General features: G+C 40.8%; 1 protein-coding gene across 1 annotated transcript; it reads right to left on the reverse strand.

Moving 5' to 3' along the window:
* Positions 1–159: 159 nt before the first annotated feature.
* ACTR8 (actin related protein 8) lies at positions 160–25,766 on the reverse strand. Its single transcript, XM_032211208.1, is given in 14 exon segments — positions 160–468; positions 2,694–2,857; positions 3,047–3,308; positions 5,777–5,917; positions 6,860–6,933; positions 6,936–6,954; positions 9,401–9,554; positions 10,269–10,401; positions 11,987–12,080; positions 13,406–13,579; positions 18,911–19,015; positions 19,989–20,099; positions 23,582–23,752; positions 25,302–25,766. Coding segments are annotated over 14 exon segments (1,890 nt in total). The 5' UTR covers positions 25,446–25,766; the 3' UTR covers positions 160–324.
* Between the last annotated feature and the right edge of the window lie 1,032 nt (positions 25,767–26,798).

Genomic DNA, 26,798 nt, shown 5'->3' on the forward strand with positions numbered 1-26,798 from the left:
CAGAATAGTGTTATTCTAACCTGGTAACTTTAAGATGTGTAAACATCAACTCCCAGAATTCCAGAACCAGTATGGCTGTCTGGCTAGGGAATTCTGGAAACATGGCATGGCTGGCTTGGGAATTCTGAGAGTTGAAGTCAACACATTTTAATGTTGCAAGTTTGAGAAACACTCAAAGGAAAGTGTTTAGAGAAATCTTTAATACTAATACTATTATGCCTCATTTTTAAATGATTCCAGAGGAAACAATTTAATCTGTTTAATTTATTTAAAAGACAAAATTAAGGATCAAAGAAACATTTTATTATTCTAAATAATACTGGATCACCACACAAACGCAGCTCTTTCACGTAACATACGAACACCAAAACGCTGCCATTCTCGTTGATAAATCCAGAGCTCCTGTGTTGTATCTAGGCAGGCAAGAACAGCACCACCTTTCCAAGCAATCAGACGTGGATCCATGTCCTAATATTAAACAGATATAAAAATATCATACGATTAAAATTTAAACATGATCTAGTTCCTTGAACTCTTACAAATAACGGATAAATTCTAAAGTCTCTAAAAGAACAGATAGAACCAACTTACTTTTGGGAAACATATTGTACTTTGCCGACTAGTCCACAGTTTGTCATTGCTTCAATTGTCAAATAGATGCCAGTGCATGATTTTTATCATAGACTAATTCAATACAATTAGTATAATGAAACTGGTGCTACAAGTAATAATTATCTACAAGTGTATGTATAATTTTTTTGCCAATTCCCATACAAATATACTTTTGTACATTCAACTGCCATGGGTAGGTATCGTGTTTCCCCGAAACTAAGACAGGATCTTATTTTTTTTGACCCTCCAAATAAGGGGTTGGCCTTATTTTCGGGGAGGTCTTATTATTTTTCAGGTGCAGGAAGCAGCAGGCCACCAGCCCCACCCTCTCCATCCCACCGCCTGCTTGCCTGTGGTCACAATGACCCAAGTACTCCTTGCATCCTGGCCTTCGCCTGCCCTGCTTGCTGGCCGCAGAACAGCTGACTGTACTGCTCTGGTCTCGCCAGGGGGGGGGGGGGGCTCTTTCTGGCTCCACGTGCAGGACAAGAAAAGTAGACTGTGTGCCTATAGTAAAAAAAAAATACCAGAAAATACCTTCCAAGTTCTCGCAAAAAAAAGATCTCGCGAAGTTGGAAGTAGTCCCACAAACTACTTTTCTTGCCCTGCACGTGGCAGTGGAGAATGGAGCAGGAAAGCAGGTTAGTGGAGGGATGTGGCTGCCTGGGGTGTGTGTGTGTGTGTGTGTGTAGGGATCTCTCTCTTACACACCCACACACCATCCTTTCCTTGGGAACTCTGCACAGATGCAGAGAAGGCTTCGGATAGAGCATTTGGGAGATGTGCGTCTGCGCTGAGATCCCAAGGAAAGAACGATTGCTAGGAAAAGGGGGGGGGTGATTTTGCCTTTCATCCTGTTCTGAGTCTGTGCTGAGCTTCAGAACAGGGTAAGAGAAAGTAAAATCTCCCTCCACATTTTCAACCCGTTCGCAAAAATGCCCCATTTCGATACTTCAATGCTGCAATCCTGGAATATGCTGAAGGCTTGAAATGGGGCATTTTTGCGAACGGCTTGAACATCTGTGTGTATGGGGGGTGGTGGTAATTCCTGCCTCTCTCCCTGTTCTGAAGGTCAGCACAGACTGAAAACAGGTTTTCAGTCTGTGCTGACCTTCAGAACAGGGTGAGAGGCAAGAATATCCTCCTCCACATTTTCAAGCCGTTTGCAAAAACGCCCCAATTCGAGCCTTCAATGTGAATATGCAGGTGAGAAGCGACCTCTTATAGGCATGAAAATCCATACATTTGGGGCATCGGAAGAAGCCCTGCGAGGAGACCCTGCTGCCAAAGTGCAGGAAATCTCACCCCTCCCACCTGCAGATCGTCCTTTCAAAGAGGAGTTTCACCAGGACGAAGAGGTGGCTGAAGGCGGCGTTTGTGTCATCTTCATCCTGGCGAAACTCCGCTTTAAAAGGACAATCTGCGGGGGGAGGGGGGGAATTTCCTGCACATCAGCAGCAGCGGCTCCTCACAGGGCTTCTTCTGATGTCCCAGGTGTATTGATTTCCATGCCTTCTTTTCCTGTTCCCTGGACGGAATTGCGAGCTGTGACTATCACCGTTATGTAAGGAGGGCATAAGGCATTTGGGTTATGTTGCTTGGCCTCTGGCTTCTTTTGCAGCCGCAATTGGCTGCAAAAGTGACCGGCGTTTGCTGGAGGCAGAGGGCTGAACGGCACCCGTGAATCAGCTGTTTTGTGAATGGAGCAGCCCAGCTGATCTGATTAAGGGGCCAAGAAGTCCTGAGGTGACCGGGGAAGGGAAGAGCTGCCCCCTGTTCTGGCTAAACCCACTCCTTCACTAGGGCTTATTTTCAGGGGGGAATTTAGATTTTTGCCCACCGCAAAAATCTGGCATGGTCAGTTTCAGGACATGTTGTCTTTTTGGGGAAACACGGTAATTCTAGAAAACTCTTGAATGCTGCAACTGAGCCTTTGGGAGACATGGTCATCACAACCTATGCTCACAGCAGTACTGTGGGTGAAACATCCCTCTGAATGGAACAATTACTTCCTTCCTTCACATTTCCTACCCCTAACTGCTCTCCCTTTTGAAAACCTGCATAAATCCATACAAAGATACCTTTGGTCTTGTAATGACTTCCACATTTTCAACAACTCTCCTGAAAGAGGGAGGCATTTTGTTGAGAATTCTGTGTTGAAGAAATTCTTGAGCTTTGTGGAACATCAAGCCACCTCCAACTACAAGGATTGAACTGTACATTTTCTTTTTGGTATCATCTGATGCTAGAAAAGTACACATGAAAGAACTATAAATAAACTTTAGCAAACACATTAGAAAAATAATGATTAATACAATAATTGGAAAAGTATTAAAAGTATTTTGTACACATGGATGAAATCTACTGTGATTAGCATAAATCTTGCCTACAATAATTAGTATTGCATATCACACAAAATAATATAGTTTCTTACCACAGCAGTCAATGCTGTGCAAAATTGCTTTGTCAAGGCCCAAAGCTTTCCCTTCAAACTGAGATACAGCAGATTTTCGGGACATGTGAGTTGTTAGCATTTCTTCAGATTCATTTCCACCAATAATGCAGTCACTATGAGAACTGCCTAAATCCACTTCAGAAGGATAAATATTTTCAGCACTTGCAGATTGGCCTCGAAGATCTCCATCAAATCCACCCAGCTTGGTCATGGATTTTCGATCAGCTGTTGCTTTTGCAGACTGGAAAAAAAGGAAAATAAGATTATTTCTCAATAAAAGCAAGCACAAATCCTGCCCATAACTCAGGCTGAAGAGCACCTATTTCCTCCCTTCAAGTTTATTTCTTAATTAGTCAGACCCAATTCTTAATGTAAAAAGTCCAAGAAACTGTATTTTCTGCTGCAATTGACTCTCCCATCCCAAACCACAGGCATCTATTCCATTGAGAACTGACAACATACAATTGAAGTATTGCTTTGTGAAGTACTTAATACTTTTTTTAATATATCAAGGTAGTTGACCACAAAAATCCAGAACAACATTAAAAAACCCTCAATAATTTCTCAACAATTTCACAAGCTTTTCTATTCACCAATAAGAAGTTGCTGTTGAAATAAATGCATGAGCTGCAAATGATTACTGATGTGGCTGCTAAAAAGTAAAAGAATACAGAGAAGGGCAACAAAGATGATTAGAGATCTGAAGGCTAAAACATAGGAAGAACGGTTGTAGGAATTGTGTATGTCTAGTTTAATGAAAGGAAGGCCTAGGGATGACATGATAGTAGTGTTCCAATATCTAATGGTTGTCAGCTTGTTCTCCAAAGCACCTGAAGACAGGGCAAGAAACAATGGATGGAAACTAATCAAGGAGAGAATCAGCCTAGAACCAAGGACAAATTTCCCGACAGAACTATTAATCAGTGGAATGACTTGCCTCCAGAAGTTGTGGGTGCTCCAACATTAGAAGTTTTTAAAGAGAGATTGGACAATCATTTGTCTGAAATGGGATAGGGTTTCCTGCTTGAGGGTTGGACTAGAAGACCTTCCAATTCTGTTACTCTATTCTGTTACTCTGTTATACCTTTGGAAATGAATTAGTAATTAGCATTTGCCTGGGTGGGAAGATTTGTATAGAGCATACCCGATTCAGGAATTCTGGGTGTTGAAGTCCATAGGTCGTAAAGTTGCCAGTGTTGCCCAACCCAGTGTTGTGAATGGTAACCCTTTCCCTCATACCTAAACAAGACTTTCCTTCCTTTTTGTTCTTTCCCTGTTCAGTTACATTTTTTCCCATCCTTTTTCATCTAGCTATGGTACTAACAGGAGAGGGGGATATGTGGCGATGTTGGGGGGGGGGGGAAAGGAATCAAAACAGACATGGTAGAAGATGGGGCATACCCTCCTATACATATATGTAAAATCTATTCATTTAAAAGTGATATTGGATATTGCCAGGCTTGCCATCTTGATTATTTCGACTCTCCCACGCTGGGTGAATGTATGCATTTGTACCTCTATGTTTTTATGTTATTGACAGAAAAAGTTTGATGGAAGTGGGACATCAATAATTGTATACATAGGGGTACTTTGTTTTATAATTTAAATAATTCAATTAATATGACTGCGTGGATTCCCCCCCCCCCAATATCCTTACTTTTTGATGTGGCTTCTGGCAGGGTATATACTAGTGTATCATATATTTGGGGGAGGGGGAATAAGTCAAAAATTGGTTTCAGCTAGAATTGGCAAAGTTAGGGTATTCTTCTTGCCTATACTCTGATATGTAGCCAATAATTACATCCATTCAACTCAATTCTATAATTTCAAAACAGGAATCCTATACATCGATTTTAGTTTTTTAAAAAAAAACCTGGGGAAAAAAGGTATCTGGATAACAAAAACAAATTAAAGCATTATAGTGATTATAATTCAGGATAGTTAAATACCATAATCGTACATATAAGCACACAGGCACAATTACACATAGAAAGACTATGCTAACTAATAACTCTTGTCCTTTTTGGCATGATTACAAATTTTTCTAAATTGTCTTCTTTTATTTTAAATTATGTGCAGTTTCTTATGACATCTGTGCATTAATCATAGAGAACCTTACAGATAGCTGAAACAAGTTTACTTTATAAACTACAAGTATTAGCTGAAAAAGCATGCTTATGTTATAACCACCATATGTAGTTGAGAAGCCCTGATCTGACTATATTCTCATCCTAATAACCTGATACTTTCTGCTGGTCTACACTTCATTAGTCAACATAGCAATAGTAATAGTACTTAGATTTATATTCCTCTTCATAGTGCTTTTACATCCCTCTCTAAGCGGTTTACAGAGTCAGCATGTTGCCCACAACAATCTGGGTCCTCATTTTACCGACCTTGGAAGGATGGAAGGCTAAGTCAACCTTGAGCCAGTGAGATTTGAACTGCCGAACTGTAGCTAGCAGTCAGCTGAAGTACCCTGCAGTGCTGCACTCTAACCACTGCACTACCTCCGCTCTTTAACATAACTATGGGCACACAAAAATTCTAGTCCAACTTAGTGGGGAATGGCAAGTCATATGAAAAGAATTCATCTACCAATATTTTGGAAAGGAAGTGTTAAGTAAATAGAATGAGACACTGAGTTCATTGTATTGTATACGGGGGGGGGGGGGAATCAAAAGGAGAGAGAAAGCCACGCACACACACCTGCTCTTGCTTACTTTGTGTAGCTAAGAGATAGTGTTCGTCATGGGGGTCCTCAGGATCACCTTGAGACCTGTGCTGTAAAACTATCATTTTCTGACCCACAATTCCAAACGTTGCTGGATAAAATAGTGCCATTGGAGCCTAATTGTGAAAGATAAGAATTTCAAATTATTGTCAACATTCATCTATAGATTCATCCATCCATTCTTCTTGCAGTTGGGTTACAATTAAATAACCTATGATTAAAGATTTCTCTCAGCAGAATATGTAGATCAAAATATTTAATATTATTTTTCTAGTAAAAGGGGAAAGATTTGTACAATCTGAAGAGATTTTTTGGCTTCTTTTCTCTTATTTTCCTCCTATTATATTATAACTAATAAAAGCACCCTCAAAATGAAACGGTTATTTTTTAGATTTACAGCCCACTTTTTGTAGAGGAGTTCAAGATGACATAAACTTTTATGCACTCTACAGATGCAGTAGAGGAATTCTGTGGTAAACTGAAGGAAGTAATTCAAGACTAAGAATGTATGAATTATTGGCAATAGTTAATTGACTCTCAAAGCTGAAGATATAGAGGAAACTGGAACCACAGTATTATTTGTCACAGTAATGAAGGATATTGTAAATCCTCCTTTTTGCGGCCAGCAAATCTCTTTTGCATGCAAGCTATTCCCCTAAATGAGAATACTGGGCAAGAAGACAATTTTTTTCTAATTAGTCAGAAGAGAGCTATGTTCCCATTACTTCCCAAGAAAAATTATTTTAATGTTTTTCTAAAAATCCAAATATAGTCCTTGGCAAAATACCCACAATTTATGGTGGATGGTAGGTAGCACAGAGTTCATCATGGACTACCATCCAATGTGATCTTGCTACCCTGGAGTAATAAACAAGAATACAGTAGCACTTTCCAAGTTTTCACTGTTTCCCATCGTCATAATATACAATGCTTGAACCAATGTAAAACAGATAGAAAGGAAATTGTAATAGAACTTTTTTTAAATTTAAAGCTCAAAACAAAATAAATGTTCTGTTTTGTTCAAAGTACTATAACGGATGCATCTCACAGTCTGTTACCTGTAACTTTTCATCTCCTAAGCGCAACTGATACAACAAAGCTGGAGAATCTGGATGACGGACTTGAAACTCATATCTTTCAGTCCAGATAAATCCTAATAATAAAGAAGTATAAGTATTTTATAGATTTAACGATGAGTGTATACTCTGAAGTAATACACTGAAGTGTTACTACTGTGACCCCCGAAATAACACTTGGCCTTATATTTGGGGAGGTCTTATTATTTTTGAGGTGCAGGAGGCGGCGAGCATGGTCACTTCATGGCTGCTGCTGTGTTGCATATTTTCAGGGAGGGCTTATTTTGGAGGACTTATTTTAGTGTATGTGCACAAAGCCTAATTGGGCTTATTATCTGGGAAGTCTTATTTTCTGGGAACAGGGTAGGTTTTTGTTCATTTGGGGCCTTCAAGTCATTAAACGGAGAACCTGGACAATTCCCTGTAGTTTTCTAAGCAAGATTTCAAAAATGGTTTACCGTTGCCTCTTTTCCAAAGCTGAGCAAAGTGATGGCTCAGCCCTGGAAATCATTCAGCTGGCTTGTTATCTAAGGCAGCAGTCCCCAACCTTTGCAGCTTGGCAGCCTGGTTTGGGATGGGGGTGGGGAAGAGGGGAACTGGGCTGCACAAGTGGCAGACTGGCACGCATGCACACAGTTTGGCTTGTGTGAATGACAAGTGGTGTGCACATGTGCACATGTGTGCATGCACGCTGCTGGCATGGTCTGGTTCCAAATAGGCCACAACCCGTCAGTGGATCACAGCCTGGGGTTGGGGACCTCTGATCTAAGGGGAGTCTAAAACTCATGGTCTCCCAGTTTCTCATCTGATGCCTTAACCATTAAACCAAATTGGTTCTCTGAAGTGTAACTTAAATGAATTCAACTCTCTCAAAAGTAACTCAGGCATCTGTTACCCAGCCTATGGGAAACCATAGCCGGTCACAAGCCACGGATAAATGGGGAGTGTTGGTTCCTGTGGCGACGGAACCGTGAAACAAGCTGAGAATCCAATGGCAGGACAACACACGGATAACAACTCTGTAATCCGTGACGTTCTGCCTTTGGCCTTCACAATGCAACGGTCACTGCCTTGTGGACGTTGACGTTTACGAAGACTAAGTCCAGTAAGTCCAGGGCATCTGTTCTGACGTAGGCTTCCTGAGACAGTAAAAGCACATGCTTAGTCCCCAAAACCCTCTTTTTAGTTCAACGGCTGTGAATTATGTTCATCACAGCCCGTAATGAGTCACAAATAGTTTGTACAGAGTCTGACAGAAGTCTGCCAAAGTCTTCGGGATAAGGCTGATACGCACCCACCTTTATCTCCCTTGACATGCTGCCAAAGACCTAATTGGCAAGTAGCTTTGCAAGGCCACAGGGTGCACAGAGTCAAAACGGAGCTTCAGACTTTAAACCGACCAGAACGAACAAAGTTGAGTCCTGCAAAGGCTCATGTGCCTTTGCTCCTTCTTTATGTCTTTTGGGAGGAGCCAATAATCTCCAAGCCTTACTCCTGAGTTGTCCCTTTTGTCTTAACTGTTCTTGCCTTCTGGCAGCTCTGCACATGCGTGCACTGGGAATAGGCTCCCCTGGTTCCTCTGCCTCGCTGATATCTGACCTCTGGAGGCTCCAGAGGCAGCATATAACTCCCAGATGGCCCTGGCCCCCTCTCTGCCTCCAATGCAGAGCCGTCATCCGAGCCTTCCTCACTCCACGACTGGCCCATGCTCCTCCCCAACGTCCTCACTGTCCGATTCTGCTGCCAGCAGCACAGGCCTCTGGGTGAACCACAACAGCATCATAGCCAAGTAAGTGAATAATTATTACTAGTGGTTTTCCCAGATTAATAGCTTAGCTAGTAATAATTAAAGAAGACATTTTTAAAACTTTATTAAAGAATCCATCTTTAACTTTAAAAACTTATTAAAGAGTAACTGTGAAAAATATTTTCTGTGATGTAACTTTTGAGAACATTAAAAAAGTGCATTAGCAATGATTTTGCAGCTGGGAGCCATATCCTCCTCCCCCACCCACCCCTTCTTGACAGCAAACATGTATTTAAAACTCCTTCCTCCTATTTTCTCCACAAAACAACCCTATAAGGTGTTTTGGGTTGATAGAGAGCAACTAGTCCAAAATCATCCAGCTGCCCAGTCTCCTGGTTTCTCTCCCCCCACCCCACCCCCTTTTCGACCCTATAGTTCCTTAATACAGGGTATAGTCAGATAACTGGATGGAGCTGAGAGTTTACTGGCTGATGCCCTTCCTGACACTTAGGTGGAGTTCATAGCAGATATTTTTACTTTGTGCCCTAGGAGTAAAGCATCTGCCTGCTACCTAGGATTGAACTCTCAACCTTCCAAGTGGGAGGTGACCATGTTCACCACTAAGCCATCATAATGTCTTCTTTCTTCTCTCTTTCTGTGTCATAAACTGTATATACATTAGCTTTATAAACTTTCAGTTGCATTTGCCCATACATTTTAAAATGCCTCAATCTCTGACCTAAAAAAATGCAGAGCTTGACAGTTTTAGATCTTACCTGGTCTAAATGGCAAAACGTTTCTTTTAAGTGCTGGAGAAGAAGACAGTCTGTCTTCTTAACTAGCTGGCAATCTCTGTAAGGAAACCCAGCTCGTTGCATAAGCCAATAAAAACATCTCGATATGTCACAGCCACCATATGCAAGACGTAACCTTAAAAAAGAGGAAAGCCCACAGTTGTCAGAACATCGGCTTTTTCAGAAGCTATTTAACTTGAAAGAAATTTTAAAACATTTAGAAGAAATAACATAGCCATGATTATTAATCCAATTATTTATTTGCTCAAATATGAACTTTGGTGTAGCAACATGGGGGTACTAATCTTGATTTTCCAATACAAAAGTTGCAGTGATTTTTAAGAATATTTAAGAAAGATTTTTTTTAAAAGTTACTTAAAAGGGCCTTATAAAATGCAGTTAATCCTCGATTTACAACATGAGTTTAGTCCTGCATTTAAGAATGTAAATCATGAGGGTTATCAAGTGGATTACTAGACCTAATTTTATTATCATTTTGCACCCGTTGTTAAGCAAACCAATCATTCACTAAGGAATGGCTTTTGCCGGAAACCAGAAGTAAACACTGGATTCTGGCAAAAAATATAAATCACAGTCATGTGACAGCAGGGCCCTGCACATGCCCATAAATGCAGCCTGGTTGCAAGTGCCCAAAATGCAGTCAAATGACCATGGAGGACAAAGTTGGATCTTCAAATTGATTAGTAGTTTTGGGGAGGTCCACTGAAACTTCAAAGAGACACCAGACAATTGGTTATAAATTACGACTCCTTTGGCCTGGACTAATGTTACATTTTATTAAAAACATTAAACGTCTGTAAAATGTTTGTTCCCAACTTTTGATTGTTACCTGGTGTTATGATGTGAAACCCCATCTTCAACACAGCAGATGCTTGTTTTCTGATCCCCCACATCAACGACACATGCACTGCCTAAACCACTTCCAAAAGTAGCACATACAGATTCTTGATGCACTATTATTCCTAAAAACAAAAGGATGCCGTAACTGCTATATACTATTTCTATTGTACAAAGACACCTTTGCACTTGTCGTACAAGTGCAGAACAATATATAAATCCCATTTTATAAAACTCTCATGTGTCATTGTCAAAGAAATTAGAAAGGTGCTTGACTCCTCCTGTGTTTTTTGCCTATTGGTCAACTTACCCAGGAAAACTATCTGTATTTCACCATTCCTTATTTTCCAACTAACCACCAACATTTCTATAAACTTTGGCTTTCAAAGTATAACTTGTTAAAAAAGGATGTGTCTTTTAGGTCTAAGGCTGCCTTTCTCTTCTATTCTTGGAAATAGATTTGAAAATCACGTTCAGGATTTGTGTGTGTGTGCGTGCGTGTGTGCGCGCACAATACAACTCAACTAATTTAAGGCTGAGGAATAAAACTGAGATAACCTAACTCATGAAACAAGTTGTATATTTAAGAGGTGGGTTGCTCCCAGTTCGGCCTGAGTGATGTGGTGATTGGCCTGGGTCGTAGAATCGGCAGCGACCCAGGCTTCCCACGCCCCTGAAATGATTCCCCGGTCTTTTCTGCCATTTCCGGCTTGTTTCTGCGCATGCGCAGAACAATTTACAGTCAAGTGCACATGCGCGAGCAACGTGTGGCATGCACACGAAGCGAACCGGTATTAACTGGTACAGGAACCCACCCCTGGTATATTTGTATGCCTCTTCCAGCTGCTAGAACATTTGGGCTAACTTTGCTTCTAAGTCTGTGGTTGCTTAAGACTTCTGCATGTGGGACATCAGCTTAGGGTGCCCAAAGGATGGAACTGGCTCAATCCTTTCCCCATTTATTAAAGACAAAAAGGAACTCTGAGTCTCTTGATATTGATGGCCCTCTCACCTACATAGTACATAGGTTGGTTGGTTAGTACATAGTATAAATTGCTTTTATGGCAGAGTCCTGCTATCCTGAAACCAAGAGATAAACTAAGAGGGAAAGTGAATCATAGTGTTTGACAAATAAAAAATTATAATTAGGGAGGAAACAGGTGATTTCCCCTTATAAATGTTATAAAGTGTAGGAAAGAAAAGGTCAATGCATGGGGAGGGGCCAAAGGGGGGCTTACTCTAGAATCCCTATGTGGGCACAAGAGGTCAAAGTCCAACACCACCCATCCATGAATGCCCTTGAACCTTTGCAAACTTTCAAGTCTAAGAAGATTGTTTTATGAGCAATAAAACAGCTAAATGAACTCTTCAACTCCTCAGTGGTTTCTTAAGAAATTGCTATTGGAATGTAGAATGTACTTCAGATTTTTTTTTTTTTTTTTGGTAATGTAAGTAAATAAGAAGAAGACTTATGTCAGTGAAAAAAAGGTTTATACTGCCTACACATACTCTAGATAGGTTTAAATCAATATCATTCCATCTTTGTAGCCAGACTTGCATCTCAGTTTGGCAGCTGAAAATGATGGATTTATCACTAGATGAACGCATGGCAGGAATCACAAAGATAATTCAAATTCACAAAACAATTGGGACTGAAGTACATAAATTAATTTAAAACATCACGGTAGCAGTTTACAGTGATTTATTTACCTGAAAAGCCCATTTTCAAGAGAGTCATATTTACTATTTCTTTCACATGCTGCTTATTATAGATGTCGGGAATTAGTAAAATACATCTGTAATACTGAACAAAGGGGGAAAAAGAGACTTGTCATGTGACAGAATGACCATCCCATTTGACAATTAAGTAACAACAGGCATTTGAAATATCCCAGGTTTATTTTTTTGGTAAATGCTAATGTCAGCATTTAAATAAATAAAATAATTTAGATAGCCAGGAAATAAAATAATTTAGATAGCCAGGTCAGTCTAGTTGGTGATGATTGGAATGTGTGTCAGAGGTGAGTTGCTCCCTGTTTGGCCCAGATTGGGCAAATCAGTAGTGGCGGCAGCGGGAGGCTCCGCCCACCCACTTCTGTGCATGCGCAAAGCTTCTGTGCATGTGCAGAAGCCTCACACGTGTGCGAACCAGTAGTAAAAACAATGGCAACCGACCACTGATATGTGTTTGTGTGTGGGGAGATCCAGCTGGCAGTCTCTCCTTTGTGGGATACTGCAGGGCTCAGTATTCAGAAGAGTTTAACTCTTCAGTTAAACAGATACTCTCTTCTGTTTAACATCTATATGAAGTCATTGGGTGAAATAATCCAACTGTTTGGGAGGAGATATCATCAATATGCTAATGATACTCAGCTATATATCTCCCCCCCCCATCCCATCAACTGCCTGAATTGCAAAATGGTGGCTCCATCTCATTGCGCTGAGGCTGCCAAGGCCAGATGGGGCACACTAGGCTTTAGTTCAACTCGAGCAAGATGGTGTATGTGTTTTTGCTACGCTATGTATTCTGTATACTATTTGTTTTATTGTAGGCCACTTAACAGTCATAAATTGAAATTATATACATATACAGAAATCAAATAAATTATTATTATAGATAATCTAGAGGATGGCACTATGTAAGAAAGTGAACATGGTATGTGACCTCAGGGTATATTAATGGTAGTAATACAGGTAATCCTTGACTTACGATCACAATTCAGGCCAAAATTTATGTTGTTAAGTGAGACATCTCTTAAGTGAGTTTTGCCCCATTTTACGATCTTTCTTGCCTCAGTTTTAAGTGAATCACTGCAGCTGATAATTTAGTGACCTTGTTGTTAAGTGAATCTGGCTTCCTCATTGACTTTGCTTGTCAGAGGTTTGCAAAATGGGACCACACAACACTGGAACACAGCAACGGTCATGAGTATGAAGCAGTGGCCGGGCATCTGAATGTTGATCACATGACCATGGGGATGCTACAAAGGCTGCAACTTGGAAAAATGATCATGTCACTTTTTTTCAGTTTTGTTGTAACTTTGAACAGTCACTAAAGGAACTGTTGTAAGTCGAGGACTACCGTAATGGTAGAAACTTGACTGTCATTGTTACATTCATTTGATTCACCTTCAAATCCTTCAGAGATATTTCTAGATATTTCTGAATTGCATGCGACCAAATGTCCTCAAGATCAGCAAGAACTGCAGTAAGGGAGCCGCCAGGTCCTAGGTGGAGGTTCAGCTGTCCCCGCCGAATAGGCCAATGAACATTGTAACAGTCCAGAGGATTAACATATAATGCCTGAAAAGGATAGAAAGAAACAAGCAAAACACAATTTCTATTAATTAGGAACAGTTTTAATTCTGATGGTGTTATCATATGTAATATTAACTTTTATATTTATATTTTAATATTAAGGATTTACTTACTATTAAGTTTATTCACCGCCCATCTCTCTCCTGCAACTCTAAATATAAATTTAAAAAATTCATGCAAAATTTAATCACAAATATTTTGAATTTACACGTATCATACTAGGGTAAATATGGCAGACTGCCAATTTGAGGCTGCAGCTGATGTGGGAAGGGACCAGAGTCAATATGGATTGAAAACACAATATTATGTACAGTTGCAAGAAAAAGTATGTGAACCCCTTGGGATTACGTGGAGTTTTGCATGAATTAGTCATAAAATGTAGTCTGAACTTCATCTAAGTCACAACAATAGAAAAACACAGTCTGCTGAACATAATACTACACAAACATTAGATGTTGCCATGGTTTAATTGAACATAACATGTAAACATTCACAGTGCAGGGAGGAAAAAGTATGTGAACCCTTGGACTTAATAACTGGTTGACCCTCCTTTGGCAGCAATAACCTCAACCAAACGTGTCCTGTAGCTGCAGATCAGACCTGCACAACGATCTGGAGTAATTTTGGACCACTCCTCTCCACAAAACTGTTTCAGTGTAGCAAATAACCAATTCATGCAAAACTCCACATAATCCCAAGAGGTTCACATACTTTTTCTTGCAACTGTAGCTATCTGTACATGTTTCATTCCTCTGATCAACTTTTTCTCCTTTGGGGCAAATCTTCTTTTTCTCTTTCTTTGTGCTACTCAAAATGTAATTAAGTCTAAAATGACATCCACCTTCAAACTCTAATGTGGCTACCTACCCAATTTTTTTTTTTAAAAAACCCACTGGTAATCCTGAATTTGCAACAGTTCATGTAGTGACCGTTCAAAGTTACAACAGTGCTGAAAAAAGTGACTTATGACTGTTTTTCACACTTACAACCGTTGCAGCATCCCCATGGTCACATGATCTAAAATCAGATGCTTGGCAACTGGTTCATATTTCTACGGTTGCAATGCTTTTGTGACCTCCTGACAAGCAAAGTCAATGGGGAATCCAGAATCACTTAACATCCATGTTACTAACTTATCAACTGCAGTGATTCACTTAACAACTATGGCAAGAAAGGCTGTAAAATGGGCCAAAATTCACTTAGCAAATGTTTCTCTTGGCAACATAAATTTTGGGCTCAATTGTGATTATAACTCAAGGACTCCCCATATTTTGTTTTTTTAATTGGAGAGAGAGAACAGAAAGGAATACATTATGTACAAATGACCACTGCTCAATTACAAAATATTTAAAAATATATAATATTTTGCCTATTTGGGTTTCCTGGTGAATACATTTGCCTTTGACTTCCAAAGTTAGGAGCATTTATTTGCCACTAGCACTATAAGCCACAATGGCCAGAGAAGCATAAAATAGAATAAAAAATGAAAGAATAAAGAAGTAAAAAAAACATACATAGACACTCCACAAAGGTTCCCCCAAAAGGGACTTCCGGGGGAGGGGTCTGCCGTCGCCGGTGGCTCAACGGAGCTGCCCTCAGATTTCTGGTTCATATATCTACAAGATCTATAGATATCTCCTCTTTCAGGCAAGGAAGAGGCAGGGAGGAACTCAGTCGTTAGAATCCTCTTTGTAGTTCACAGCTTTTTTTTTTGGCTGTGAGCGGAGAAGGGGATTCAACAAAAGCTGGGTTTTTTTTTTACTCCGGCCAGATCTTCTCAGATGTTTTTTTTTCAGCTCAAGGCAGGTTTCCCCCCCCTCAGGGCAAATTTTTGAAACTAAGTATTTAAAATCAATCCGAGCAGTGACCATTCCTGAGAACCCTTTTTATTATTATTCAAAATACCACCTTCAATTTTATAAAAAACTCCTTTGTTTTACTGCTTTTCAAAATGGCGATTTTATAGCTTCCGCATTTGATACACGACATAGTTAACCAGCCCTGTTTTCTTGAAGGCTTCTCTTTACGAACTGCTAAAAGTTTATTGAAAGTATCTTATCCTAAATCAAGCTGAGCAGAGAGTTTGTTTGTTTTATTTTTATAATGGCTCCGAAGTCAAAGCAATCTAAACGTTTTTTCAACAATACATGCCAAGCAATTGCGATAAAGCCGCAGCTTTTGCCTTCTACGCCCTCTACTGGAGACTTGGTAACGAAAGAATTTCTTTTTGAAACTCTTAAAGAATTTAGAGAGGAAATGAAGCAACTTATTTCTGACTTATGTGATAAACTTGATGCCAAGATTGCTCAAACAAAGGAGGATATGATCGGGGTTATTACTGTAATGACAGATTATATTGCTGGAATGGAGGATAAACTAGAGATTTTGGAAGAAGCTAATTCTAACCTGACATCTAAAATTGAAATGCTGCAACAGGAAGTTGAAAACGCAGAAAAACAACTTGTTATGACAAATTATAAGAAGACTGCGTTTGCAATAAGAGTTAGGGGATTGCGGGAAAATGAACAGGAGAATTTGAAACAGACTTTTTTTGAGGCTTTCAGTCGTTCGGTGGGAAGTCCGGGACTCAACTTTGATTGGCAGATTCAAAAAATTTACCGCCATAATTCGTGGGCAGCAAAACAGAAACAGCTTCCGAGAGATATAATTATATATTTTGCTACAAGAGAATCCAGAAATGCGATACTACAAGAGTTTTATAATAACAGGCTGCGAATTGATGGACAGGACTTGATCGTTTTTAAAGAAATACCACCCCAAATGTTAAGAGCCAGGAGAGACTATGCTTTTTTAACTAAAGAACTCAGAAATTCTCAGATACAGTATAGATGGGAAGTGCCATTTGGTATTACAGTTATATTTGACGACCAAAAACATCGCCTCAACTCTGTTTGGGAAGCCCGAGATTTTTATTACAAGATCCTGAAGGCGGGACTTCCTGAATTACCCGGACTTGGAGAAAGACAAGGAGAAGTAGAAGAGAAACAACAAAGCACACAGCTACAAGGCGGGAGGTATCGCTGTCCCCCTCCGGAAGGGCAGAAGAGCAGAGAACAAGGATTTAGTTATGCTTCCAAAGCATTTGCTTAATTTTTAACATTAACATTCTAGTGTTGTTTCTAGCCTAATTTTTAATTTGAATAATATTTTGTGATCTCTGTCTTGTATAAAATGATATAGTTGTATACCGATGAAGAGACATTAAGGCTGAAAGAAGTGATGCTGATTTCCTCGGAAAATATATTGTACGGGACTTAAAAAAGACTTGATGGATAACTGTGAACTTTTATATAAATTGTTCAGGATTCATTCTCTAGGGTGAGGAGGGCGGAGATCGTGATGTTTCTGGATTGTGGTTTAGGTTGAATGGAGTTGGGAAGCGCGGTGCAGATGGGAGGGTAGTAATTAGAGTTTATTTTGAGCCAAAAAGCAAGCTGATTTTTATATAAACTGTCATTTGAATATAATGTTTGGAAGGATATACCCAGGGAGTCTGCAGGAAGGCGGAGCAAATATGAGAGGAGTACGGATGAAAATAAAATATATATATGGACATGGGTAGAGGCAGGAGGAGAAGAGTTGGAAAGGAAACCGAGAGAAATATTTGAGATGTGTTTAAATTGCTTTATAGAGGGTAAAAGGGACAAATTAAAGGTTTGGAAATGGACAGATATTTAGATAATGAGATAAGGCCCCTAGCTAGAGTAGAATTCCATTTGATCAATTTATTTGGTTTCAATATAGTTTGAAATCCTGCAAGTAAGAAATTAACTGAGATTAGGAATGATGTACATTGTTTAAGTTTTAATAATGATGGGAAGCTGAGCTCAAGGTAGAGAGTTTATTGATCTTTCCCTTTTTTTCTTTTTTTTTCTTTCTTTTTTATTCCTTTCTTTTTCCTTTTATTTTTTATCTTTTAATCTCTAATATATTTGGTTTTAATATACTCCAGACTGTGTTTGATAAAGAGCTATGCCGGGTATGGGATCTGGGAAGTCGGAAGGGGGTAAGGGAGGGGGGTTTACGGGGGGGAGGGGGGGAGGGTGGAAATATAGTCTCAACTTCTAAAACAATAAGAATGCACTTGTATACTGCTGCTTTTTTTTCTTTTTTTTCTCTTTTCCTTTTATTTTTTTTTTTTTTATTTTTTTCCAATTTTAGTGTAAAATACAAATCGAATAGATTAATGAATAGTAGAAATACACCGAAGTGAGGAGTAGAGGGAAAGAAGAGGGAGGAGTAAAGAGGGAGTGAGAGGGGAATGTAAGGAGGGTGAGATGGAGGGAAGGGGACAAAGGAATGTCTGAGGGGGATGGGGAAGTAGAAGAGGGGAATGCTGGAGGGGAGAAATGAAAGTTGGAGGGGGAGAAGAAAGGGTGTATGGAGGATTGAAGTGTTATGTTGGTTTTCCATGGTGGAATAGAAGATGAGTTGTGTTTATTGCTTTTTTAATTGCACAGTATATAAGTGATTGTATAAAATGAAAATGAAAATGAAATAAAAAATTTTTGGAACGAGAAAAAAAAAAAAAAAAGGTTCCCCCCAAAAGGCAGAACAGAGTAGGAAGTAAATGAGAACGGCAGTGCTGAAACTGGGGAAAAGAATAACTTTTGATTGCATGATCTCTGCCTGTCCTTAGTGGAGGGGAAGATTAATTGACTCTTGGATGACAATAGTCACAAAACCAATCAGACTTAATGAATACTGAGCTTGAAATTCTTTGAAAAATGTCACTGTTGTGCCTTTATTACATTTGCCTCCAAAAAGTTGTTTCAGAAAGTACGAAAGCATGAATGCTGTGTAAGTCTGCCAGTCTTTAAGTGGCGCTTTCTTTTCTTTAGACAGACATGGAATAGGCTGGAATAAAAATATTTATTTCAAACTATGGTTTTGGAGAACATTACCAGATCAAGCAACTTGTTGAGGAAATAATGAAGACCAACTGCCCCCTTGAGGCAACAACTGGAAAACAGAAATGTACATGCTTTGTGAATGTGACGTTTGTAGATGATCGATTCGAAGAAATGAATTATGCTTGGAAAGCTTCAGAGAAATAGAAGAAACCTAAGAATGGACAGGATGGATGGAAATGGTCAAAAGGGATGTTCTTGGAATCTCACTGCAGACAGAATGGAATCATTTATCCTTACTGGAACAAGCATTTGCCTTCAAGCAAAGACAGTTTATGATTGCATAAAGTCAAAATAGACTTCTTAAAGTTGCATAGAGTTTAACAACTTTTAAATCAAAATTACACAAGTAACTTTAATGGAATGAGGAAAAAAGAAGCCCTACCTCTTCACCAACAACATATTCTGGGTGATGAGTAGTATTTGTCCATTTTGCTCCAGAGCTGTGATCTAAAATAGCAGGTCGCATTTGTCTGTTGTAAGATCGGATCTAGAATAAACGTTTAAAGAAATCACTTAAAAATAAAGAATCATACCATAGACAAAAAGTAATATTTACTTTAATAATGCAGGGTTGTTCACTTGAATGCCAAAGTCATGTATATTCCTAAATATAGTCTAAACTATGGTGAGTAGATATTGACTGAGAATTGATTGTGAAATATGATAAAATACAGGATAGTCCTCACTTATGACCATCCTTCAGCAACTGTTCAAGTTTATGATAGTATTGAGCGAGAGGTATTTATGACAGATTCTCATATTTACAATGGTTGCAGTGTCCTGTGGTCACATGATCTCCATCTGCAACCTTCTACACTGCTTTTTAACAAGCAAAACTAATGGGGAAGCTGGTAGAAGGTTGGAAACGGTGACCATGTCATGCTTCATGAAAGCATTGGATTTGCTTAAGAATGGCAACTAAAAGTCCTAGTGCTTCCATCACTACGTAGTGTGATGATGTGATGGTGCACTTTATAATCATGTTTTTTAGTGCTGGAAATTCTTAGTCTCAATTACTGTTTATACATTATTACTACTGCCTCACAATTAATTTTGGAGCCAAATTTGAAGTGCTGAAGTTAATCTATAAAATCCTCACTGGTTGAGGCCTTAATATCTGAAACAGTATCAAATTAAACCACATATTCCGAAAGTCTATGTAAGCTACTAGGCACTACTTGACAGAGATCTTTTTGACAATGATGCTAGTTCAACATACAGAATTCCACTTGGAACAGCTGTTTTAAGTCTTTGATCTCAAAAGTCTTTTCATTCAAAGATCTTTTTATTTATCTGTGATACTTAATATTTAATAGACTCTGTCTAAAGAGCTGAATTACTGCAAAGTTGATTTGATGACCATTTGTCTTCCTCTCAATGAGCTTTCAAATTTCATCAGACTTTACTGGTTCTCCTTAAAACTTGCTATTAGTATTAACAACAGTTTATAAACGAGGTACCTGATCAGGTGATATAGGTGTACGTCTGGCACCATTTGACATCTTCTTAGACCATATTGCTTGGTCAACCATTTTAAGCCCATTTTGTCTTTGTTCTGTACTTTCTGGTTTCTAAATAAAATCAGTCAGTAATTTAGATTGCTTCCAAGCCTAGAACTAATTATTTTATATCAGTATTTCAAAAACTAACAATCTACAACCAACAAGCTATTAATTTTAAATCTATACCATTATATAAAAACTCAAACTTTCACATTTTGTATTTCATTTTATCCTCCATAAAATGACTGGTAAATTGATATCTAGGCTAAAAAAAAAGCAGGCAACAAATGAATGTCATTTTTCAATTCTTAAATTGAAATTTAAAAATTTGTTGATTTATAGATTTAGCAACTAAAAGCAAAAATGGTGATCTCTCCCAGATAAAGTAGGCCTTACCAGATGAAAGAGGGGCTAATGATCATGTGGCCAGAACCAACACCTCCAGCTAAAGATGATGAAGATGGACTGGGCAACATTAGTTTGTCATCTCAGATTGCCAAAACCACTATAATAATTGCTGAAATGAACTGAGCCAAATATTTATCCAGATGTGCCTGCTTCTGCTCTATAGCAGGGCTGAGACTTTGGGGTTGTGTGATGATTAAAGAATTGGAAGTTAACTCTTTAAAATGTAACTTCTGCTGTCAATAATTAAACTAACTGCAGGGTATATTCCCCTTTCATTATTCCCGTAGGCTATCCTAGCATATTTACTGCTACCAATGCCACTTCAACCACCTGGAGAAATAGGAAAGTCCCTATGCTATGAGTGAAGAATGGTAATAAAGAGTATCCTTTCATTTTGTTCACTTTGCCTATCTTGGTGAACCATGTGTATCTGGGAACTCAGGAAGGCTTTCTCGGTGGTAACCTATAGGAACCTCTGATGACTGTGATATTATTATTATTATTACACCTGCTGGAACTGACGTAGCAAGGGACCAGTGGTGGGTTCCGGATCCCGGTGCAACTGGTACGGTGCAATGGGCCTCGGCGTCTCCCACATGCACGTGCGCCGCCCGCGCATGCGTCCTTACCTCTGCAATGCCTCCGCAATGCTCCAGCTGTTCGGCGGAAGGTCACACAGGCGCCATATGCTCCATAGGCAGATGCGCCGAAGAGCTCACATACAAGCAAGGACGACGGCTGGAAGGGGCCCTCCGGAGCACTGTACTGGAATGGTACCCGGTGCTCCCAGCAGGCACTGGTACGCCCATACCGGGATGTACTGCCTACAACCCACCACTGCCAGGGACCCTAATTTAATATGGAGGAAATTTCTTCTAAATAAAATCCTTGTTTCAGCAATCAGGTGGAGGATTTAGATACATATATTGGCTATTGGATTTTAGGCTGTTTATTACCATATTTTTCGGAGTATAAGATGCACCTTAATTTTTGGGGAGGAAAATCAGAAAAAAAACCTTTCTGCCTGTTTCCCGGCAACATCCATCAGTATTCATCCGGCTAAAGTCTTTGCTGCCTTGGTCGGAGCCTGATTCCCGAAACTGCCTGGGGAACTGCGATGAAAGCCTTTTCAATGAAAGTGTTTTGGGCCTATAGGGTCCCCTTCCCAATTCCAAAAAGGGCGCGTGCAGAGGCCAAACAAGTGCATCATGTTTCAGGTGGAAGGAAGTTCCAGCACGCCCTGCCACCTGAAAATGCTTTCCTTCCCAGTTCCCAGGGGAACATCGCAGAGCCACATGCCCACCTCCTCCTCTACAGACTAGCCGCCTGTTTTCTCATGACCAATACCGTCGGCTGGAGGAGGCAGGGAGAAAAGCGAGAGGTCAGTGCAGTCGGGCAAAGGCACAGGAGCCAGGCGCGGACACAGGGAAGGCAGATTAGAGGCAGCTGGTCGATTGTCGGCTTGCCGGCTTGGCTGCTGGCCACTCAGAGTGCGCAGGCAGCAAAGGAAACCCACACCATGGCTCTATTAAGATGCGTATTTCGCAATGGGGCACAATTTGTGGGTGGCAGGTGGGGCAGGGGATGGGGTGCCCTGCAGCCACTTCTTGGAGAACACTGCCCAAGCCCTTAAGTGTCACTGCCAGCGACCATAGTTTCGTGCCCCCTCTCCTGGATAACAGCCGACATGAGAGGAGAGGCAGCACCCTCACCACCCCGCCCCAATGAGCGAGGGGAGAGTCCAGCAGTGCCCGGGGTACTTCTTCGCCACTGGCAAGGATGCTGAGCACCCTATCCCCTGCCCCATCTTCCACACCCAAATTGTGCCCCACTGTGAAATGCGCATCTTAATAGAGTCTGGCAGCTCCGTTGCATCTCTCTGTTGGTTTTTGCAGGGAAAACTTTGCACAATAAAGAAAAACTTCATGAGAAGTTTTTCTTTACTATGCAAGATGTTTCACTGCAGAGAGCGGCCGAGAGACAGAAGTGGTGGAGCTGCCAGACTTGAATAAGATGCATGCCCCACCCTGCCCCATCCCCTGCCCGACCAGCCACCCCCAAATTGTGCCCGAACATCTTTCTTGAGTCTGGCAGTTCCACCACTTCTCTCTCTCTCTCGGCTGTTCTGTGCAGGGAAACATCTCACTGCTGCTGCTCAACCTCCTCAAGGCACGTAGGCAGGAGGCAGTGGCGGCCACAACGTAGTTTCCTTTGCTGCCTGCGCACTCTGGGTGGCCAGCAGCCAAGGAGGAGGGCGCGTGGCTCTGCGATGTGCACCGGGGAACTGGGAAGGAAAGCATTTTCAGGAGGCAGTGCATGCTGGAACCGCCTGCTACCTGAAACATGATGCACTTGTTTGGCCTCTGCACACGTCCTTTTTGGAATCGGGGAGGGGACCCTACAGCCCAAAAATGCTTTCATTGAAAAGGCTTTCATCGCAGTTCCCCAGGCAGCTTTGGGAATCGGGCTCCATGTGAAAGTGAGGATCCCCACCACATGGAACCCCCCGAAAATGCGATGCATGGAGCGGGTGAGTGGCGCTACATTCGGTGTATAAGACGCACCCAGATTTTCACCCTATTTTGGGGGGTAAAAAGTTGCGTCTTATTCTCCGAAAAATATGGTAATACTTCAGACCCCTGCGGCCCAGAGCATTACACTCATTTAGTAACAAGAAGATGCTATCAAAGTTTTATGTGGGCAGTAGTCTATGACAAGATGACTGTTATGGTCTAAGTTCAGAGCTTTCCCTACAGCAGAAATAACATTATTGACAAAGTATGTGCTGCTGTCAAAGGATAAAAAACTTAGTTCCCATATCTAGAAACTGGATGATGTAACAAAACTTTAGTATCCATTCATTTAGAAAACATACAAATAATCTATTTATATCCTATTGATGATGGTAATTCAATAAAAGCCATTTGTATTCCGCAAAAGAGCCTACAGGGCATGAGTAAGACTTATCCCCCCCCTGCATTATTTGTTAGGCACAGTGCACAAGTAGAAGTCACAGGCGCAGATATGAGAGGATTGGATAACAGCACAAATTTAGCATGCAAGAACAAGCCATGAAAGTAATGTATTTCATATAAGCAACAACTGATTCAGTTTCATTTAAGACTGAACTATTGAAGACTTACGTTGAGTCCTTCTCTTAGAAGCCAACTGTCTTTGTATGAGATTTGTCCTTGTTGTTTATGTCTTCTTGCGATGATGTGAGGGACGCTAACAGGATGGGTATCTGTGGCTCTTCCAATCCTTAAAGTCGTTGAGCCAGGATGTATCACAATAATAAAGTTGCTCTGGATTTGCTAAAAATAATAAAACAAGCCCCTATTTTATTTTGAAAACAATTTCCTATGACAATATAAATTAAGCTTATTCCATTGTAAGCTACCCTATGTTTTTGAGTTACGCAGTTTTACTGCAGACTCCCTTTATATCAATAAAAAGTTTTTGATTTAAAAGCAATGAAAAAGTATAGTATACTTGCACACCTCCTTATACAAATCTAAGTAAAAATCATATATGTGTGCCTAAATATGGGAGAGTGGAAGAGCCGATCAATACTAATGTACAGTTATCTAGAAATGGCTCTACTGAATAGGTTTTACTTTTGAATAGTCTTACATTGTAACATTGCAAACTATTAAGTACACAGATATAACATGATGCCACCAATTGATAAATTCCACGGAGAATCTTAAACCTTGGAGAAAATAAATATTTTTAAAATCCTATAATTTTTTTGTGCGAGAGTCCCCATGCAATATTCACACACAAGAGAGATTGTATATATAGTATTTTAATACTTGGTCTCAATGGAGTTTATTCTTACCAAGCATCAAGTGACTCAAGAGACACATTAAAGCAAATGCTATAGGTTAGATAGTACAGGTAGTCCTCGACTCACAATTGAACCCAACATTTCTGTTTCTAAGCATGATAGTTGTTAAGTGAGTTTTGTCCCTTTTTACCTTAAGTTGGTGGCATGATTAAGTGAATCTGACTTCTTCACTGGCCTTGCTTGTCAGAATGTCACAATCACATGGTACTGTAACTGTCATAAAGTCATAAGTTCCTTTTTTAAGTTCTAACTTTGAATGGTTACTAAATGAATGGTTGTAAGTCAAGGACTACTTGGTATCTCTTCAAGGGACAAATATGACCAGAAATAATTCAAATGTGCCACACACCTATAAATACAGTGACCATATATCTTCTATTATATTAAGAGGCAGCCTTTTATTTTAGAAAGGTGTCCTTTAGATTTATTTATTTTCTTGGTTTTGGTCTTGCATTTTCCGTTGTAAAACTAAGTTACAAACAGTTATTCTTATAAACTTCTTCCAGATTTTACACCCTTTTTCATGTTTCTCCTTGATTTTCCCACCCAAAAAATATGGTCATTGTACTTATAAATGAAATGGGGGGTGGGGGACACCACCCTACATTTGTGCAGGCAGTGGTACAATAACATTACAGTAAGTTAAGGCTTCTCCTCCAGACTCACTTAAGGCTCTACAATCGATATTTATATATATCTTTAAGAGGAAGCCCATGCTGCTTCCGGGTTGATGCTTGGCTTCCCAGGCTAGTTGAGCGCCCGAGGCCTTCCGGGTGTTTTCCTAGGGAAATACAATCATGGGGGGGGGGGGGGGGGAGGACAGCCCCTGTTAAGGCAACAACAACAAAAGCAGGCCTGAATGGCCAAGCGCTGCCGAGAAACCCTTCCACATTGCCGGGGGCTTCCTGCAACTCTGTCTCGGTGGAGGAAAAACCGACTGCGAACCCTCGGCGTTGGAAAGGACCGGGCGGGGACGGCGATGCCGATCCTTGCGCGCCGGCCACGGGGCTCACCTCCTGCAACGAGTCGGGCACGGCGGCGGGGACGATGGGCCTCTTGGTGCCGCGCTGCTCTTTCTCCTTGTCGCGCTCTTTGTCTTTCCCGTTCTCTGCGGCCGCCGCAGCGGCGGCAGTTTCACCCTTCTCTGCCTGGGTCATCTTCTCGTTCTCCCGCCAAGCAAAGGGCCGGCCGGGACTCCTCCTCCGAGAGAAAGCGGCGGCGAGAGCAGACTGCCGCCCCTGCCTCAGCGGCGAGGCGGGCTGGAGGAAGCTGGACCGCGGTCCCTCCGGGCGATCAAAATGATCCCGGGGTGGTTTTACTTCCCGCTAACGGGGAAACAAGCCGCCGCCGATCACGGCCGGTATTATTATTTTTTACTTAAGGACCTTGATGCGCCGCCTTCTCAAAAGGGCCCTTCCTGGTTCCTATTAACTCCTCGTAGGCGCATCGAAACAGCGAAGGCTGGTCAGAGGGGCGGCCCTTCTGTTGCCGGTTGGTGCGCATCTGATGCCGCCTCCAGGGAGTGCGTTATTTTAAAAGTGGGTGGAAGCCAGAACTCAGCTTGACAAAAGGTGAAATTGGCGACTTCGTCACCTTTAACAGATTAACAAGGTTGGAAGGGACCTTGCAGGTCATCTAGTCCAACACACCCCATCCCTCCCCAAGCAGGAGACCTTACGCCATTTCTGGCAGGTGACAGTCTCTTCTTGAAAACTTTCAGTGATGAAGCTCCCACGATTTCTGAAAACAACTGCAAGGTTTAAGTAAACATTGGGCCCCTGAAAAGATTTTTTTTTTAAAAAAAATCTTTATTTTAGGGGAGGCCCAAAAACGGGTTCAGGAGTGGTCCACAGAGTTTGCAATTAAGTGTAATCAGATTTCACTCGGCTTTGCCTTAGGTAGTGTTGCTTAACTTTGGTCACTTGAAGCTGTGTGGACTTCAACTCCCAGAATTATTATGCTTCCTAGCATATTCCCACAGGTACAGGGTCTGCTTTTTGGATCATTGAATGCCACTTTGCGCGGTCAGCTGCATCTCCCCGGTTTGCATGTCTTTGTTGGTGGTGTCTCACCATCTTTGTTTTGGACGCCCACGAGGTCACTGACCATTGATTTCTAGCAGATAGGCTGTCTTGGCAACTGAAAGTGCTGCTCTTTGGACATGTCCATACCAGTTGAACCGGCCTTCTCTCTTCTTCTGCATAAATTGGTGCCACACCAAAGTGTTGTCGGATGGTGTCATTTGTGATGTGGTAAAGAAGGGAGATGTGTGATATCCCAACAACATTTGCATTTCATGGCATGAAGGTAGCTTTCAGCCAATATTGAGGAATTCTGGGACTTGAAATCCAACCAAAACTTGCATCTGACTCTGTGCATGGACATTCCTATTAAAAAAATACCTGAATTTTGGTTTCTTGGGTATTTCAGCCAAGATGGTTTTTTTCCCCCTTACTTTTTAAACTGAGTTCAGGTGCTTCCTACTAGGAATCACCCTAGAACATTTGAAT

This window comes from Thamnophis elegans, chromosome 2 (assembly GCF_009769535.1).
Source record: "Thamnophis elegans isolate rThaEle1 chromosome 2, rThaEle1.pri, whole genome shotgun sequence".
Classification (NCBI taxonomy): domain Eukaryota; kingdom Metazoa; phylum Chordata; class Lepidosauria; order Squamata; family Colubridae; genus Thamnophis; species Thamnophis elegans.